The sequence below is a fragment of the Rhinoraja longicauda genome, chromosome 14, assembly GCF_053455715.1.
Source record: "Rhinoraja longicauda isolate Sanriku21f chromosome 14, sRhiLon1.1, whole genome shotgun sequence".
NCBI lineage: Eukaryota > Metazoa > Chordata > Chondrichthyes > Rajiformes > Arhynchobatidae > Rhinoraja > Rhinoraja longicauda.
In genome coordinates, this window is record NC_135966.1 from 9,366,778 (window position 1) to 9,386,692 (window position 19,915).

General features: G+C 41.5%; 1 protein-coding gene across 1 annotated transcript; it reads left to right on the forward strand.

Annotated features, from left to right (window-relative positions):
• The first annotated feature begins 370 nt into the window (after window positions 1-370).
• LOC144600034 (ubiquitin-conjugating enzyme E2 A-like) lies at window positions 371-18,031 on the forward strand. The gene is made up of 6 exons (XM_078411377.1): window positions 371-683; window positions 7,435-7,515; window positions 10,696-10,721; window positions 12,002-12,091; window positions 12,993-13,081; window positions 15,308-18,031. Exons 1-6 carry the CDS (start codon window positions 640-642, stop codon window positions 15,434-15,436), a joined length of 459 nt encoding a protein of 152 aa, XP_078267503.1. The 5' UTR covers window positions 371-639; the 3' UTR covers window positions 15,437-18,031.
• The last annotated feature ends 1,884 nt before the right edge of the window (window positions 18,032-19,915 follow it).

Consider the following 19,915-nt stretch of genomic DNA (forward strand, 5'->3'; position numbering starts at 1 on the left):
GGCGCGTCCACGGCGAGCGCGAGAGGTTGTGGGGGGGAGGGGGAGGGGCAGAGACCAGGTTGAACTCATTACCTGAAAAGAAATAGTTTTCCCCTCATAAAATGCATATTATATGCCTTATTAATCCTCGCAACAAAAAAAAAATCACCTGCTAGCAGACAAAAATATGTAAAAGACCAAGGTTGGAATTGAAAGAGATGCCCTCATTTGACAGCTCCGGCTCGCCGATTGGACGGCGGGCGAAGGGATGGGCTATGATTGGCCGGTCCGTCCTGACGCGTGATTGGTCGCGGCCGTGCCGGCGAGGTGATTGGTCGCAGGGTGCGTGGCAACGGTCGTTGATTGGTCGGGCCGGGTCGGGCCGGGCAGGTCGGGGCGCTGCTGTGGATCGGCGGCAGTCGGGGACCGGCGGCCGAGCCGAGAGGAACCGAGCGAACCCGAAACCCAACCCGAACGGAGCGAAAGTGTCGGCGGTGCCGAGGGCCGAGTGGAGCCGAGGGGGGGGGGGGGGTCGAGGGCCGGCAGCCAAGGAGAGCCGAGCGGCGGAGGGCCAGGCAAGGCAAGGCAAGGCCGCAGGCACCGGGCCACAGCCTGTGTCCGGACGTATTTCATCAGCACCAGCGAGCGGCGGATCCCGTCATGTCCACTCCGGCGAGAAGGCGGCTGATGAGGGACTTTAAGAGGTGACTTGACTGGGGTTTTGGCGGAGGGTGTGCGGGCGGCTCTGCGGCCTCGGCGTGTCTGTCTGTCACTGTGTGTGTGTGTCTGTCACTGTGTGTGTGTGTCTGTCTGGTCTGTGTATGTATATCTGTGTGAGTATGTCAGTGTGTGTGTCTGTCTGTCAGTGTGTCTGTCTCTGTCTGTCTCTGTCTGTCTGGTGTGTGTGTGTCTGTCTCACTCTGGGTGGCTGTGTCTGTCTCTGAGTGTGTATTTGTCTCTATCTCTCTGTCTTTCTCTCTCTGGGTGTCTGTGCCTGTCTCTGTATAGGCGTCTGTCTCTCTCTCTCTGGGTCTCTTTGTCTCTGTGTGCTTCTCTGAGTGTTTCTGTGTGTGTATCTCTCCCTCAATCTCTGTGTGTATCTGGCATGTCAATAATTGTTGATGAAACCTGAGAGTGTGCTGGCCTCTGATGATGGGATGATATTGGTGTGTTACTCCTGACCTGTGTGCCTGAGGAGTAAATAAAATTAAATGTGTCGTAACTGCATTGATGTGAGTGACTTTTAAAATTTGTCTCTTATATTTTCGTCTGCAAAACACAGTTTCTGCCAGAAAATGTAGGACTCTCAGTCCCTTTTGTTTGTTATAATATTTATTAAAATTGACCACATTAAAATTGGAGAAATGTTTCTATTACAAATTTTATTTTACATTATGAAGATATGGAACATGTTTCTTTCCCTGTACCCCCTCTGCTGCTACACCTGGATGTGTGTTTTCGCAGATGTCAGCAGCCCTCTGTTCCCTTGGCAATCATCCTCCTATGAGCCTGAATTGTAAATGCTTTTGCAATTCTGTCATGTGTTTTACAGGAAGAATCACAAACAAAGTGGGTGTTGTGGTGTGGAACATGATAAAGAATACTATGAGTTCCTTTTTTCTTTAAAGCCAAATACATGGCTGGAACTGACACATAGGTACTGCCTCTCCATGAATGTGCATATCATTAGATCAGTGTGGCAGCAGAGTTGTTGGCCTTCTGAGTGTTTCATGACAAAGAGCTTGTACCAAGTGCAATGGTCTTGGTGGCAGTGCTCTCCTTTATGCTTCAGACACATGGACTACCTGCAGCAGCATCTCAGTACCGGTGAGGTACTGACAGTTGCCTTGGTGAAATGTGAAGCTACATTGATGTCTATCCCAAGCTAACATCCACAACCAACATTGATGCCCTACTTACCCTGCTCTTTTAATTGTTCACATATCCAACATCAAGGTCTCAAAACATAAACTGATCTAAGCTCTATTTAGACATCATTAAGCTGAGAAAGTGTAGCACACCCACTAACTTAATAGTTCAAAATGGAGGAGGAGAATTGGAGTTCATTTGTCATGAGCACAAAGGAGCCTGATCCTAACCGGGGAAGGGGCACCTAACCCCTTGTCCTGTCAGTCACCACTGGCCTCATCTCTGGCAAAATCTGCACATCCACATTGACCTCAGCCACAGGATAACACGAAACAAGTCATCCTGTATCCTGAGGGATGGTCCAAGGAGAAGGTATCAAGTAGCTACTCTGGTGTGATTGTTAACTTCATTACCTCAAGTCAGAAGCAACATCACTAATAACCATTCTAGTCTTGTGCAGTTCAAAATGATCTAATATGTACGGATCTTATTTGGAAGTAAGATTACAACTAAACTAGGAGTTTTCACAGTTTAAGCTGTCCATGCGCAAAATGTCAAAAGCAGCACTCAACATTTTGTTTGTAAAAACAATATAAAGTCATACAGCATGGAAACGGGCCACTTACCCACTCCATATCCTTCTAAACCTATTCTATGTATTTAAAAAAATCTAAATTTATAAACATATCTCTAATTTGATATTTAGAATTTTGTGCCTTTAACAAAATGAAAACCCTAAATTACTTTTATGTCTCAGTGTTTGCTCGGTTATTAGCACTTTTGCAGTTGAGACAGAAGACTGCGTTCAAGTCCAGCCAGTGACACTTCAGTGATACACTGAGGGTGTGTGTGCCCACTGTCAGAGAGGCAATATTTTGGGATGAGATTTTGAACTGAGGCTCATGGAGGGATAAGATCCAATGTCACCTTCATGGAGAAGATTTTGAGCCATAGTCAATCAGCATGGAAACAGGCGCATTCAGCCGAACTTGCCTGTACCAACCAAGATGCCCCATCTACCCTAGACCCTCCCGACTGCGTTTGGCCCATGTCCCTCTCAATCTTTCCTATCCATATAACTGTCCAATTGTCTTTTTGAAATGTTGTTATAGTACCTGCCCCAATTAGCTCATCTGGCAGTGTTCCAACCTCTGTGTGAGAAAGTTGCTCCTTGTGTTCTTATTAAATCTGTTGCCTCTCACCTTAAATCTTTCACCTCCAACCTTAAGACCTATGGGAAGTTATCACTGGTGTCTAAATCAATATTTATCTCTTAATAAGCATCACGTTGGGCTGAAGGGCCCGTTTTCATGCTGTATAATCTATAATTAAGCAGTTTATCAGAACAAACCCGATCACATTTGTATTGATCATTTGCTGGCAAGTACAAAATTACTTGACCCATAGTAATGGGTATGTTCCAAATTGCATCTGCAAATGAGATTTCCTGCTCAATAACAGCATTGCCAGTAGTTTGACAGGGCTTACGGTAGTTTTTGTATTGAATCCTCCTTTTAGAGTCATAGATTCGTACTGCTCGGAAACAAACTGTTCCGCTCAACTTGTCCGCGCCGACCAAGATGCCTCGTCTACACTGGTCCCATCTGCCCATGTTTGGCCCATATCTAAATCTTTCCCATCCATGTACTTGACCAAATATCTTTCAAATATTATTGTAGTACCTGTCTCAACTACCTCCTCTGGAAGCTCGTTCCCTGTGTATGGAAAAGTTGCCCCTCTGGTTTCCTGTTAAATCTTTCCCCCCTCGCCATAAGGGTGGCGCAGGGCGGCACGGTGGCGCAGCGGTAGAGTTGCTTCCTTACAGTGAATGCAGCGCCGGAGACTCGGGTTCGATCCTGACTACGGGCGCCGTCTGTACGGAGTTTGTACGTTCTCCCCGTGACCTGTGTGAGTTTTCTCCAAGATCTTCGGTTTCCTCCCACACTACAAAGACGTACAGGTATGTAGGTTAATTGACTGGGTAAATGTAAAAATTGTCCCTAGTGTGTGTAGGATAGTGTTAATATGCGGGGATCGCTGGGCGGCGCGGACTTGGTGGGCCGAAGGGCCTGTTTCCGCGCTGTATCTCTAAATCTAAAAATAAGCCCATGTTCTCTGGTTCTTGATTCCCTTGCTAAATCTTCCTTCCTTAATTTGATGAGGAAATTAAGATAACAGTAATAACAACTAATATGACAAACTTAATGAGGTGAGAAAACTCTGGAGGAACTCCACCAATAGGGTAGAAATGGGTACCAGACCGTTTGTGGGTAAGTTGGTTGACAAGAGTTGTTAAAAGGGCTGTTAGTAGTTCTTAGAAGATATTTTTGCATTGTCTTTGATTCGAGCCCTATATTCAAGAGCTGTTGTGTCAGGAGTTGTCATATCAATTTATTTTCTGTTTTTTTCTGGACAATGTTGTTTTTAAATCCCCTCTCTCCATGTTCCTCTCTTCCTTGAGTTTAATTTGTTTCTACCATTGTTAATCCATTCAAGTAAGTTTTTTTTAACATGTGATCTGTGACCGTGAGCAGTGTGCTGGTTATGAGAGGTAATCTGAAGGATGCACTGTACTATTCTTATCCTTTTCCAGCTCAGCATCCACACAAGTAGATTCTGCATGTGAATTATTGTACAGTGGAGAGTGGTTGCCATGACCATATTAACTTTTTCTCCTTCACTTGTGGATACTGAACTTCTATTGTTTTGTCAACTTAATTTTAGTTTCGTTTATTATTGTCACGTGTACTGTACAGTGAATAGCTTTTGGCTGTGTGCTATCCAGTCAAAGAAGACCATCGAGCCGTCCACAATGCAAAGATAAAGGATATAGCATTTAGCGCAAGATAAAGTTAAATTTAAAGACAGTTCAAAGGTCTCCAATGACGTTGATGGAAAGTCAGGACCACACTCTAGCTGACGAGAGGATCGTCCAGTTGCCTGATAATAGCTGGGAAGGAACTCTCTCCGAATCTGGAGGTGTGCGTTCTCACACTACTGTACCTCTGGAGAGGGGAGAAGAGGGAGTGTCCGGGGCGAGACTGGTCCTTGATTATGCTGGTGGCTTTGCCAAGGCAGCATGAAGTGTAGATGGAGTCAATGTTGGTTGGTTTGTGTGATGCTCTGCAATTTCTTGCAGTCTTGGATGGAGCTGTTCCCAAACTGGGAAATGATGCATCCCGATACAATGCTTTCTGCAGCGTATCTATATTAGTCCATTTGTCTATTTGGTTCAGAAGAGCCTACCTGAAGGTTCTTTTAATAGAGGAAACTGTGAATTAATTTGAGATGATTGATTTTACGTTTTGAACTCATGCAGTTATACATCGTGAGAATACACAGGGTGATAAAATGATGGTTTCGTAGCAGTACAGCTGGTTTGGCATTTTATTCATCGTAACAGTCCCTGAACAGCATTTACAATGTTTGTATTTAGACTGCTGGGCGTTGCATTTGAATGTTCTAAGAGGAGGAGATAGATTAGGCACAGGAACCGACCCTGTGGCCCACGATGACTATGCCAACTACGATGCTAATCTACATCCTATTTCCCTGTCTGTTCATGTGCTGCCCTTGAAGCTGCTCAAACATTGCTATCATATCTGTTTCTACCACTTCCCATAACAGTGCATTACAGACGAGAACTATTGCCTGGGTAAATAGTGGGGAATAAAACTGAGTGTTCGATTGTCATATGTACTGAAAACAGAACAATAGAATTCTTACTTGCAGCAGCAAAACGGTTCCATGAGCACAGTACTCACCGTACACAGATAACACAATAAACAAAATAAAGTTCAATTAATTTTAAAAAAAAGGGGGGGGGGAAATCCTAAGTCCATCGTGCAACCAAAACGGTTCATAGTTTAGTTGGTGTTTGTAGTGTTCAAGAGCCAGATGGTTGTTGGGAAGATGCTGTTCTTGAAGTTAAAGAATGAATATTGGAAATACTCCGCAGGTCAGGCAGTATCTATGGCAAATTTAATGAATTAACAGTTCAGACATTTGGATGGATTTATTGATAGGAAGGGTTTAGAGGGCTATGGGCTAAATGCAGGCAAATGGGACCTGACCAAAATGCCAACTTGGTCGGTATGGACGAGGTGGGCTGAAGGGCTTGTTTCAGCGCTGTGCAGCTCTAGGACTAAGATATCTGGAATTCGACACAACTTGGCTTTCTTCCAAAGGAAAAAAACTCGGGTTGTGTATCAGACTTTTAAGTATGAAGGATGGTATAATCATGAGGGGAGGGAAGAACAAGAGATCTTGGGCAGGAGAGGATTAGCAATACAAGGGTCAATGGTCCTTTTTGCATTCAGGGTTGGAGTTGAGTTTCTGAAGTTGGGTTGTGGATCATCTTTCTGGGAAGTGTTTGATGTAAATTGAACATATATAATGCAACCAACCCACTCAGTTTCTGATGTGAAGGATGTAGAAGATGATTTAATTATCAAAAATAATTTTGCCAAAAATGCTCTTCATTCTAATGTGTTGCCTTCAGGGGCTTTGTACACACTGTTGCCACCACTCTGTAGCAAGTTTATTTGGAAAGTGGGTGAAAGAAGTTAATAAATTATTGTTACAATGCCTAATGCTAATGCCTTGTTTCATATCTGCATCTAAGATGTTTTTGTAATCCCAGGAGTGATTGAGCTCTTTTTCTATTTATACCGACTACTTTCTAAAAATAACCTGTTTCAGAATCTATTTTGGACGCTATTATCAACATGGATGTTTCAGTAACTCCTTTCATGACATGCGTAGGAGTTCTCGTAAAAGCTCTTCAAGCAAGTAATTTAGCTGAAGTGATGTTTACAACTGTGAGATTTAAAATGTTCACCTGTTACACCTCTTGTAAATTGACAACAATCCACAAAATATGTGAGGAACTGCACACAGCACAAAACTTGGCAGCATGCAATAAAGTCTGCCATTTGACAAACCTGCTCTTGTAGTGTGAAAACATTCACTGGCATCCACATACGTAGGAGGCTTGAGACTAATGCAAGGGCATGTGGGAGCTAGGCATTACTTTGTCTCTTCTATTTTAGACAGAGAAAATAAATTGTGCAGTTTTAGCCCTTTTCGAGTCGGGCCCCTTTTTCAGACTGGGTGGGTGAGGTTTTGAGCTGGGACCCATCTTCAGACTGGGTGGGTGACATTTTGAGCTGGGACCCTTCTTCAGACTGGGTGGGTGACGTTTCGGGTCGGGACTTGCAAAAAACACATTCAATTGGGTGTATTTACTAATCAAGTTCAATGACATGCATACACAAGGATAAAAAAGACACACATTGCTCGAGTAACTCAGCAGATCGGGTAGCATCTCCAAAGAACGTGGATTGACGACGTTTTGGGTCTGACGAAGGGTCCTGTCCCGAAACATTGCCTATCCATGTTCCCCAGAGATGCTGCATGAGTTACTCGAGGACTTTGTGTCTTTTAATCAAATGTATGTTCCCTCAACTTTTATCATGACCTGTGCAGTTCATAGAATAAAGTTCGTTTGATTATTCCATTGAATTCTTTTCTTAATACTGAATAAGAAATTGTGAGCTCACATTTTAAAATATGTTGTTTAACCAGGCTGCAAGAGGACCCCCCAGCTGGAGTGAGTGGCGCACCATCTGATAATAATATAATGTCATGGAATGCAGTTATATTTGGGTGAGTACTTTAAGCAGAGTAGCTGCGGTGATATTTGGAATTTACTTTTAGCGCGAACCAAAAGTGTTGAAACAAAAGCATACATGATTTCCTGGGGAAAATACTGGGTAGAGTCATAGTCATACAGCACGGAAACAAGCCCTTTGGCCCAACTTACCATACTAACCAAGACATCCCATCTATGCTAGTCCCACGTTTGGCCAAGTTGCCCTTTAAACCTTTCCTATCCATGTACTTGTCCAAGTGTCTTTTAAATGTTGTTAGAGCATTGACTACCTCACCTGGCAGCTCATTCCATGTACCCACCACCGTCTGTGTGGAAAAATGTATCCAGCGAGTCGCTGTTAAATCTTTCCCCTCGCACCTCAAAGCTAGGGCCTCTGTTTCTTGATTCCTCTACTCTGGATAGAAGACTGTGCATTCTCCCTGTCCATTCCCCTCATGCTCAAAAATCCAGTAAAATCTCCATTCCTCTGCGATAAAAGTCAATGTACCATTTGCTATTTTATTTGCATGTTGTGCTTGTTCATTTCCTATTTAAATCTTGTGAACGATTGTATAAAGATCCCTCGGTTTGTCGAAGTTTACTGCTACTTGATGGTTTTAAAAATTGCTGTTCTTTTTCTTCAAATCAAATATAATTTTCCCACGTTGTATTCCATCTGCTATTTTCCGAATTGTCTGTATCCTGTTGTAGATTCTCTGCATCCTCTTCACAGTTTATTTTGCCACAGGTTAAAGGACAATCTATGTAATTAATGTAAATTAATGTAAATTATTAATAGCTGAAGCTCTGGGTTTGATCACTGTGATACATCAGAAGTACATGGGAGAAGGCCACCTGACCTCTCGAGTCTGCTTGGCCATTTTATAAGGTCATGGCTGATCTGAATGTAATGTTAATTCTGTGTTTCTGTTGTGATCTTTCACATACTTGCTTCCAAAGAATCTCTTCCTTAAAAATATTGCTTGCAATGCCCTTTGAGGAAGCCAATTCCAAAGATTCGATCGCAGAGAATATTTTGCCTCGACTTTCTTAAATTGCTGACCCTTAGCTTTTAAACATTGACTGTTTACCAATTTGAAAATGATTCTTTATTGCTGTTCTTGTCCTTCCATTAATCTCCTATTTGTATTAGCCCCACTCTGTTTAAAAAATAAACAACACCGTTGAGAACTTTTGCAGTGTACCCTGTGGAGGATTATTCCTTCAGCCACCTCTGATTTAACACTTCATTGTATGTGAGTTCTCCAAAGCTCACTTCATTATCCCTGTGAACAAAATCCAGTCTTAGGGACAGTTTCTTCCCAGCTTTCATCAGGCAACTGAACCATACTTTCAACAACTAGAGAACGGACCTGGGCTACCATCTACCTTAGACTATCATCAATGAGACTTTCCCGGAATGACGGGACTGTCATATGTGGAAAGACTGGAGCGACTAGGCTTTTATACACTGGAATTTAGAAGGATGACAGGGGATCTTATCGAAACGTATAAGATTATTAAGGGGTTGGACACGTTAGAGGCAGGAAACATGTTCCCAATGTTGGGGGAGTCCAGAACAAGGGGCAACAGTTTAAGAATAAGGGGTAGGCCATTTAGAACGGAGATGAGGAAAAACCTTTTCAGTCAGAGAGTTGTGAATCTGTGGAATTTTCTGCCTCAGAAGACAGTGGAGGCCAATTCTCTGAATGCATTCAAGAGAGAGCTAGATAGAACTCTTAAGGATAGCGGAGTCAGGGGGTATGGGGAGAAGGCAGGAACGGGTACTGATTGAGAATGATCAGCCATGATCACATTGAATGGCGGTGCTGGCTCGAAGGGCCGAATGGCCTACTCCTGCACCTATTGTCTACTGGACTTTATCTTGCACTATGTATAATTCCCTTTATCCTGTGTCTGTACCCATTCCTTCTATCCAGACATGCTGATTGTCCCACTGAGTTACTCCAGCATTTTGTGTCAGTGTCTGCAGTTCCTTCCTATACATTTAGTCTGTAAACTGTGGACGGCTCAATTGTAATCATGTGTTGTCTTTCTGTTGACTGGATTGCATGCAACAAAAAGCTTTTCACTATACCTCAGTACACTTGAAACTAAACAAAACTTTGGCTAAAATCCTCTGCTCTATATTGCTCCAGAGAATGCATTATTCAGACATTATGGGGGGGGGGGGTAGTATGTTTGGTTTAAATGTTCCACAGATTAGGATGTTTGAATATTTAAAAACTATTAATTAACTTCCATCGACATTCAATTGAAGCCACAACTGGAGACTCAGTGATTTTCATCAATATTGCTAAATGGGTTGTGTAGACCCTGGGCCCTATGTTGGGATGCAGTAGTTGGAAAGTGTGTTCCTAGCTGATCACTAATCTCTGATCATGGTGAAATTTCAGATGCCGATCATGATCTGGTGGCTTGTCAACTCTCATTGTCCGAGCTTGCACATGACAATTTGATGTGGGGTGATGTTATATTGCAGCTGGACAGATCCCTTCCCCGAAAGATTCAATAATTCCAGAAATTAGTAAAACTGGAGCTGCACCACAATTTTTGTGCGATCATTTTATTTTAATTAGGTATCACAAAATGGTGGAGTAACTCAGCAGGTCAGGCATCATCTAGGAGAGAGGGAATAGGTGATGCTTCGGGTCGAGACCCTTCTTCAGACAGTCTGAAGAAGGGTCTCGACCCGAAACGTCACCCATTCCCTCTCTCCTAGATGCTGCCTGACCTGCTGAGTTACTCCACCATTTTGTGATACCTTCGATTTGTACCAGCAGTTATTTTCCTACATTATAACTTAATTGCTCCAAAAAAATTTTTTAAGTGTGATTAGCCTAATGGAATCTGCAAATGTTAAAACTGAGGCTAATCCAGGTGAGACGGCATTTAGAATAGAACAATTTACGCTGGTAAAGTCAATTTTTGGATGATGCAATTTGGAGCCATTTCAGAACAGTCATGCAAATTATTTTTTTGTTTAGGCTGTCTCAGATGACTTGGTGACTCATGTCATGTGTATTAAAGCAGCTTTAAGTTGTACCATAAGTACAATATGTTGTATGAGAATAATTTCATCCTCCTGAGGCTGTATGTTACATATTCTACTACTGGTTGTTTTTTAATATTTCTAATGCATGTTTTCTTTCACTTCCTGATACCGCTTCCAGACCCGAAGGGACGCCTTTTGAAGATGGTAAGTTAAAACAGGCTTTCTTCATCCATTTTTAGACAATAGACAATTTTGTTTTATTTGGAAAATTAGCGAGGAAGCAGAAGTGTATAAAATCATGAGAGGAATAGATCGGGTAGATGCACAGAATCTCTTGCCCAGAGTAAAGGAATCGAGGACCAGAGGACATAGGTTCATGGTGAAGGGGAAAAGATTTCATAAGAATCTGAGGGGTAACTTTTTCACACAAAGGGTGGTGGGTGTATGGAACAAGCTGCCAGAGGAGGTAGTTGAGGCTGGGACTATCCCAACGTTTAAGAAACAGTTAGACAGGTAGATGGATAGGACAGGTTTGGAGGGATATGGACCAAGCGCAGGCAGGTGAGACTTGTGTAGTTTGTTGGTTGGTGTGGGCAAGTTGGGCCGAAGGGCCAGGTTCCACACTGTATCACTCTATGACGAAGTTGGAGGGAATATTTTCTGATTCTTGAACCGTACGTCATTCTCCATCAAGAGGCATGTCATTGAAATGTGTTCACCCATGTATGAACTTGTGGCATGTCATATGTGTTTGCATGTTGGATCACTGACCTGTTTGTAACACCTTTCAAATCCGCTCTTAATGTTGTATACTTGGTTGATGAAGTGCCGAATGATTTTGCAGGAAAAAGATGTTGTACATGATCGTACGGTTTATTTTAGGAGTAACATTAATGAAACACAATCTTGAAACACAAATGCCTATACATTTGTATTTGAGAGTAATGTTAACTTGATGCAATAGTAAAGTTTATCTAGAAAAGTGGACATCAAGTTGGCATCAGGCATAGTCTATTCGAATGACTTGGGCTATGGAAATGCAGTAAACCTTCGTGATAGCGGACCATGGGGGAGGGGGAGTAAGGTGTCCGTTATTGCCGATTGTCCAGTATAACCGAGTGAGGGGGGGGGGGGTGAAGTTTAATCCAAGGCCGGGAGGGAAGAAACACGGATGTGGCGCCAGCTCGTTGGGAACTGGCGAGAGTGGGGGCGGGGGTGAAACGGGAGCCTCGGTCTGCTGTTGTGAAGGTTTGCTGCTCGAATGGTTGCTTCACTGTGTCCAATAAAGTACAACTCCACTATAGCATTTACACTGCGGAAACGTGCTATTTGATATTTTAAGTTGAAGGATATCTTGTTTTTAAGCTTTGATTTACATTGAGTATCAATATTTGGTCAAATTCATGATTAATAAAAAAGTTCACATTCATGGCTAAGCATCTGAGGTTTTTTCATTGATATTACTTATTCATTTTTGTTTACAGGTACTTTCAAATTGGTTATAGAATTCACAGAAGAGTACCCTAATAAGCCTCCAACAGTTAGATTTGTGTCAAAAATGTTCCATCCAAATGGTAAGTGTTATAAATTCTTGTACAACACAATTTTGTTTCTGCCACATGTCCTTAACTCTTCATGATATAATAAGGTCATAAGTAATAGGAGCAGAATTAGGCCATTCGACCCATCAAGTCTACTCTGCCATTCCATCATGGTTGATCTATCTCTCCCTCCTAACCCCATTCTCCGGTTTTCACCCCATAACTCCTGACACCCATAATAATAATAATAATAATAATATTCATTTATTGTCATTGCAACGAGTACAACGAAATTAATCATGAATCTATCTCTGCATTAAAAATATCAATTGACGGTCTCCACATCCTTCTGTGGCAATGAATTACACAGATTCACTATCCTCTGACTAACAAAATTTCTCTTCACCTCCTTTCTAAAGGAACATCCTTTAATTCTCAGGCTAACCTCTAGTCCTAGACTCTCCCACTAGTGGAAACATCCTCTCCACATCCATTCTATCCAAGCCTTTCACTGTTCGTTACGTTTCAATGAGGTCCCCCCTCCAAACTCCAGTGAGTATGAGACCCAGTGCCAACAAATGCTCATCATATGTTAACCCACTCATTGCTGGGATCATTTTTGTAAACCTCTGGATCCTCTCCAGGGCCAGCACATCCTTCCTTGGATATGCTGCCCAAAATACCACAATTACTTCCATTTATTTCTCATGCAGTTTTCTCTCTTTCATGGGTGATGGTAATATACTATGGATGTGATCAGGTGAACACTGGTCGGCATGGACTCGGTGGGCCGAAGGGCCTGTTTCTGTGCTCCTGGTTTTTAAAGAAAAAAAAAAATAGATTTTTAAATCTCATTCCATGGCACAACACTTAGTGCACGGCATAGTTTGTTATAGAATGAGGGATAATTTCCTGTATTGTTTTGTGTTTTCAGTGTATGCAGATGGAAGTATATGCTTAGACATTCTTCAGAATCGCTGGAGTCCAACTTACGATGTTTCTTCAATTTTAACATCTATTCAGGTACATTTTCTATAATTTAAATGTCATCTCTATCAAATAAATTTGTGGGCGACATTAAAAATGGCAGATGCTGGAAACGTGAGCAAAACACAAAGTGGTTGAGGTACTCAGCATGCCAGGCAGCATCTGTGGGGGGGAATGGACAGTGTTTCTGCTCAGTCTAAAGAAGGATCCTGACTCGCACCGTCGTCTATCCGCTCCCTCTAGATGTTGCTTGACTTGCTGAGTTCTGCCATCATTTTGATTTTTTTTCCCCCCACTAAATTTCTTTCCTGAAATCTCGGTCTACTTCATAATGTTATTCTTCACTCATTGTCATCTCCATAATGTCTGTAATAAATCCACATCAAATAATTTTTGTCACATTTATTTATTAAGATTGGGAATCCCAAAACGAATCTTTCGTGATATTTCAAATAATTTTTGAGCTCCACTTCCGTACTAAGAAGTATATCTATCATCCAATTGCTCCATCATCCATTTTGTCTGCTCTAACTTGCATTATCATATTTTATATTTGAAACGTGCTTGTTGGCATTCCCTATCCTCTGAGAAAATATCTTCTTTTGATGCCATAATTTATCCTATTTCAAACTTGGTCCTTAGATGTGTTTCCACACTAGCTCGTTTTCTGTATCCATCCATCCATTTTTTTTAAACCTTATTTTCTTGATTTCATTAAGAAAGAAACAGCAGTTGGCTGTATGGATGTTTTGCACCTGTTCGAAGACAGACACAAAAAGTTGGAGTAACTCAGTGGGTCAGGCAGCATCAAAGAAAAGGAATAGGTGACGTTTCAGGTCAAGACACTTCAGACTGATAGTCAGGGGAATGAGAGATACAGATGGTAGTTAGAACAAATGAATGGAAGATATGCAGAAAGCAGCGATAATCAAGGACATGTGGAGCCCACAATGTTCCATTGTTGGCTGTTAGATAGGTGATAACGAGTTAGATTGACGGTGGAACTCAACAGGACAATAGTAAAAGAAATATGAGGATTAAGGTGGGGGAGGGAGAGATAGAGAGGGGATGCAAGGGTTACTTGAAGTTGGAGAAATCAATATTCATTCAATGTACCGTATCTGCTCCACTGTTCACAAGATCATGGCTTTATCTTTTATCTCTGCTCTAACTCCATGTCTCCTGATTATTTTGTTTTAAAACCAATTGATCGCCGGGCTTAATATTCCTGGCAACAGCCTTCAGATCTCTCTTGGGTAGAGAATGCCAAAGGTTCCTACCTTCTAGTTTAAAAACATTCTTCTCTAATTCTCATGAGTGATCAAGACTTGATTTTGAGACTATGACGTTTTATTCCAGACCTGCAATAAAGGCCTTGGTACTGTTATTTCTTCCTAAAGGATTTAATATTAAATGGTTTGTGTATAAGGACACCTCAGTGACTTACAATACTTAATCTAAGAGGTGATACTTCATGTAAGGCGCCCCCCTGAACAAAATGTCCGGTATCTTTTCCTTCCTGATGCAACAGTGTCTAAGTTGCAGACTCCCATTCATCTTGGAGCCAGTGTGCTGGTCGGCGCAGACTTGGTGGGCCGAAGGACCTTTTTCCCTGATGTATCTCTAAAGTATAAAGTGAGCCAGTTATTGTGGTTTGTTTAGACTTTCAGAAGCTTTCAAAGATATTAATGGTACAAAGAATTGTACTGTGCTGTAATGACTTCAGGAAGGAGGGTAATAACCTGGACTGTATGGAATCTTCAAACAATTTGTTCCTAATTGCTGGCTAAGATCTAGAGAAAATGCACTATTTACTCGCTTTACTAATGTTTTTGGCGTCCAAACAGTTTAGAGATGTAGGTAATGCTGAACCAAAACTGGTCACATTTAGAAACCAAGAACGTGGATGCTAATTTACCAAGGAAAGGCACAAAATCCTGGAGCAACGGGTCAGGCAGCATTTCTGGAGAACGTGGATCGGTGATGTCTCGGGTCGGAACCCGAGTTAGATGTCGTTCTTGGGGCTAACGGAATCAAGGGATATGGGGAGAAAGCAGAAACGGGGTACTGATTTAGGATGATCAGCCGTGATCATATTGAATGGTGGTGCTGGCTCGAAGGGTGGAATGGCCAACTCCTGCACCTATTTTCTATGTTTCTAACCCTTATTGAATTTTATTCACTGTTAACGAACTTTACACGTTTTTAGAAGCAACTTTCCAAAATCTAACATGCCATTATCTATCTGTTCTGCTTATCTAGTCGCTACTTGATGAGCCAAACCCAAATAGTCCAGCAAATAGCCAGGCTGCACAACTTTACCAAGAAAACAAGCGAGAATACGAGAAGAGGGTATCTGCCATTGTGGAGCAGAGTTGGAGTGACTGCTAACCTACAGCAACAACAGTTCTCTGCCATCTGCACAGCGCATTGTTCTGTCTGAATAATCGCAGAAGATGGTGTCATGAGACTGGCAGAAGAGTCAGCACAAGTTCTTTGCTGAAATTCTTAAGGAATTCAACCCTTTTAACGTTTGTGCTGTTAAGGGGTTCTTCTGTTGCATGATGTGAATTTGTAAGCAGTATTTGATTAATCTGTACACTCTTTCATTGTTTAGGCATCATCACTGACCCATGTGTGCATCAACCTGCATAATAGCTCCTCACTCATACAAGTGAGTGCAAATTGTTGAATTGCTAGCAGCAATACCTAATTTGCATTGCCATTGCAATAATTCCCGATTCTGGAATCCTTTGTATTAAACCTCTACTTCACTGTTAAATGCTGGTATCCTGATCATCAGCTGAAACTCTTATGTACGCTTGAAGAACAATTACAATGTATTCTGCCTAGCAACAGCAAACAGCCTGTTGTGATGTTGGCCGACTGGGAACTTACTTAGAATCTCAGTGTAGATTTGTAGTAAGCAGGCCTTTTTTTCATCCAGTTCTCCATGAAACTGGGAGAATTTCTCAATGAAATTGATGGGAGAATACATGCCTATATTTTCTTGGAGTTTAGCTTGGAGGGGTCAGGTGGAGTGGTAGGGAACGTGCCTGTTTATCACTTGGAAAAGGTGTACCATGTGTCAAATCTGTTTAGACCAATATGACTGGCACTAGTTGTGTTTACAGCCGGCAATTGGTCACGCACATTCATCAGAAAAGGCTTGAATATGTAAAACGACAAACAGCAGGTGTCTCTGTTATTCAGTGCATGTAGAATAGTCACCTTTAGCATTATGACCATGGATTACTAATCTGTAGCATGGATCACTAATGACTTGCTACATCTTTTCAATTATTCACTTTTGGACATTCTCTACAAAGCACAATTAAATTTAAGAATGTATTGTGGAGAATTGGCAGCCTGCTTCATTCGATACATGTGCTGAGACCAAGTCGATTATGTTTGGAAGAGATCGTAAGGCACTTGATCAGACTTCGAAGTCTGTTCCAGCAAATATAAAATTGTATCCAATATTTCCCCTCCTCCTCCCACCCCACCCCCCAGGGTACTTATTCATCTGGGAGATTAAATCCTTCGGTTACTGATGTTACTCATTTTTCACACAGGTTTGGATAAGCAATGAGTGTTATTAGATCACCTGATGGTAAAATGCAACAGTAAAATCTGGTGCCATTTCATGATGCCCATCCAAGTTAGGCTTTTAATTTAAACATCACTTAATTTTCATTTGTTCGGTCCATAATGGTATCTTGTACGCTGGGGAGCCAAGCTTCAGATTTCTTTTTATAGAGAGCAGTATCTCAAAGTTATTGTAATTTTATCATCTATTCAGTATCCTCTCTCACTTTGTCCTGTTAGTGGCAACTATGGGGACAATTGGAATGCTCTTGCACTGAAGATAATGTCATTCTCGGTAGCGTTCTGTGTATTTAGTTACAAATAAAGCTGGTGGTTTTATTTTATGATACTTTGTCACTGCTGTGCTAAACTAAATACACGGACAAAACCATTAGAATGATTGTAAAATCAAGTATGAACTGTAGAGTATTCCCAAATTATTTTGTGGAGTAAAGAGGGTATCTGCCATTGTGGAGCAGAGTTGGAGTGACTGCTAACCGACAGTAAAGATTCTTGTTGTCTAACCCCTCCACCAAAGCACACCCAATGATCATGGGAGGCTTAGCTGACAGGTAGTCAAACTTGAAATGAGACGTTTTAAAGACAAACTACTGAGCCACTTTCACGTCTGAAGCATGAATTGCATCTATCGTTATTGATGTGTTTAGTAGGAATCACCCAGTTCTGTGCATTCTCCAGGAGGGAATTTCCGTAACCACGGTGAACTGGGTAGTTCAGGTGATCATTTTTTCCCTTTTAAGCAGCTTTGGAGATGGTTTAGTGATGCGTATGTGTGTGCGTGCGAGTGAAAATACTTGTTTTCTGCTTTCGCTGTAATTAACTTTAATATAATTGTCCACTGTACTCTAGTAATGTTTTTTCAAAGGTTACAATTTCAGCTATTTTGTGAGAATTACTGTTTATTCTGTATAAAGAACTCTTATTCTTATTTTGTAAAGATGTTTTCATTCAAATCTTTAGCCCCATTTAAGGTGCATCAAACATTTTTGTAATCTACGATGCTTTTTATAAGGAAGTGAGTAAAGGAAAATGTATTTATGACCCATTCAGGTAATTCACTAGTGGTAATTGGTCACCATCTATTTTATGAAGAAAACAAATCATTTAGTCACTTAAGAAGTTTTATACAGAAAGTGATTAATGATATTAACTGTAATTGTTTGTCGTGGTAGTGTTTTTTTTTGGCCTTGTTTTTACTCTTGTCTTGAAGACTTGGAAAAACAATTGAGCTATTGACGGGCTGGATTTCCTTTTTAATGAGGCAACTCCAGCAAAAACGTTTCCAGCCTTCTGGGGATTGCAGTTTCATGCTTATGTTGTACAATATGTATTGATGCAAACACATTTTCAGATTTTTTTAAATAAAATCTCTTACTTTATGAATATGCTTTGAAATTAATAGTTATAAAACCTGTTTGCTATCCTCCCAATGAATGTAATAAGGTGGCACATAATTCAAACTGAGGAAAGTACTGTGATCATTTGACTCATCCATCCGGAGAAATCCTAACATCATTCTGATTTGCCATCCAGATTATTTTCTTAATTTATTTAACCAATGCTTTTGCCCAGATGTTTAGTCTAAATATTAATTACTCGGGTTGGCGGGTGAAATTATGCCATGAATCTTCAATTGGTGAGCCCAACTTGGTACTGCAATTTATCATCCTTATTTTATCCATAATTCCCATTTTGTTGCAGTTACTTTGAAAAATAAGTTTCTTCAGACTTTTGTCCCAACTCGTATCCTAATGATATGCTGTTTCTTTGCTTTTCAAACTTTATTTCTCCTGACCTAAGAGATGCCTTATTACAGACAAGACACTGTAATTCAACAAAGTGCTGGAGGGCCTGCAGTGTCTTCTGTCTCCATTTATGTGGTCCAGCATCTTGTTCTGAGCAGTTAGCAATGTTAATCCATAAACACTCAACCCGGCTCAGAAAATTTGTGCAAAGTTTAATCTGGGGGGGGGGGGGGGGGAGAGGGGTGGGGAATGACAGTTGTTAAAATCAGTTTGTGAAATTTTCACGCCAAACACCTAATTAAATAATTCTTATTTTGGACTATAGGTTGACGGTGAGGGGAAAGTTTTATTAGCAACCTGAAGGGCAACTTTTTCATGCAGAGAGTGAAATGAGCTGCCACAAGGGATAGTTGAGGCTATTTGGAAGGTACTATATTGAGGGAACTATAACATTTAAGACATTTGGGCGGGTACATGGATAGGAAAGATTTAGAGGGATAATGGGCCAAATACAGGCAGGTGGGACTAGTGTGGCTGGGATATCTTGGTTGGCAAGTTGGGCCGAAGGGCCTGCTTCCACGCTGCATGGCTCTGACCAATATGTGAAGTGAAACAACAATTGGGTGTGTAGATTCTGCTCTTGCTTTGAACCATTTATCTGAAACTAAAACAAATGTTTTAATTATTTTAATTCAATGACTATTTGTGATGTTGAAAAGTGTACTCTTCCTTTACTGTTAAGGAAAAGATTGCCATGGCCACACAGAGGTTAAGAGACTGCACCTAGCTGGGTTGCTTGGATGTGGACTTGACGAGCCAAGTGCCTCCTTCCCTATTACAACCCGAGGTTCTGCAGTACGTTTGGTGGAATTCTCTGCCTCAGAAGGCGGAGGAGGCCAATTCTCTGAGTGCTAGATAGAGCTCTTAAGGATAGCGGAGTCAGGGGGTATGGGGAGAAGGCAGGAATGGGGTACTGATTGGGAATGATCAGCCATGATCACATTGAATGGTGGTGCTGGCTCGAAGGGCCGAATGGCCTACTCCTGCACCTATTGTAATGTTAATTCAATGCAATGGCAAATTACCAGGAAAATGGGGACTGCTAGAAATGTTTATTTCTCAAATCAAAGGGATTTGTGCAGCAGCGGTAGATTTTTAAAAGAAAATTTGCAGATTTTTGCCCCAACTCAAGAATTATTGTACAGAATAGGAAAGCTTTTTCTTCTGATAAATGTTCTTGTTCACTCGTGCTTGGAACAGCACCAGTTTTGGCTGGCAGGGTCTCCTTGTTTTGAATCAGATTTATTTACAAGGCAAGTGTGAGTGGTTCACGGTGCAGGATTTCCAGTACCGAGAGTAACTCTTCAAGCATCTCGGCCAATGAGGCACCATCGTGCAGTCCTGAAACAAGAACTGATTAATAAATCTGAGATGACCGGACATTTAGACAAATTATTCTCTATAGTATTAAAATGACTTCCAATCCACTAGCAACCCATTTCAATGTGACGCACAA

Coding starts and splice junctions, on each gene's coding strand:
- LOC144600034 (XM_078411377.1), top strand. CDS start 640: ATGTCCACTCCGGCGAGAAGGCGGCTGATGAGGGACTTTAAGAG. Junction 684..7,434: donor CTGATGAGGGACTTTAAGAG/GTGACTTGACTG, acceptor TTGTTTAACCAG/GCTGCAAGAGGACCCCCCAG. Junction 13,082..15,307: donor CAATTTTAACATCTATTCAG/GTACATTTTCTA, acceptor CTGCTTATCTAG/TCGCTACTTGATGAGCCAAA.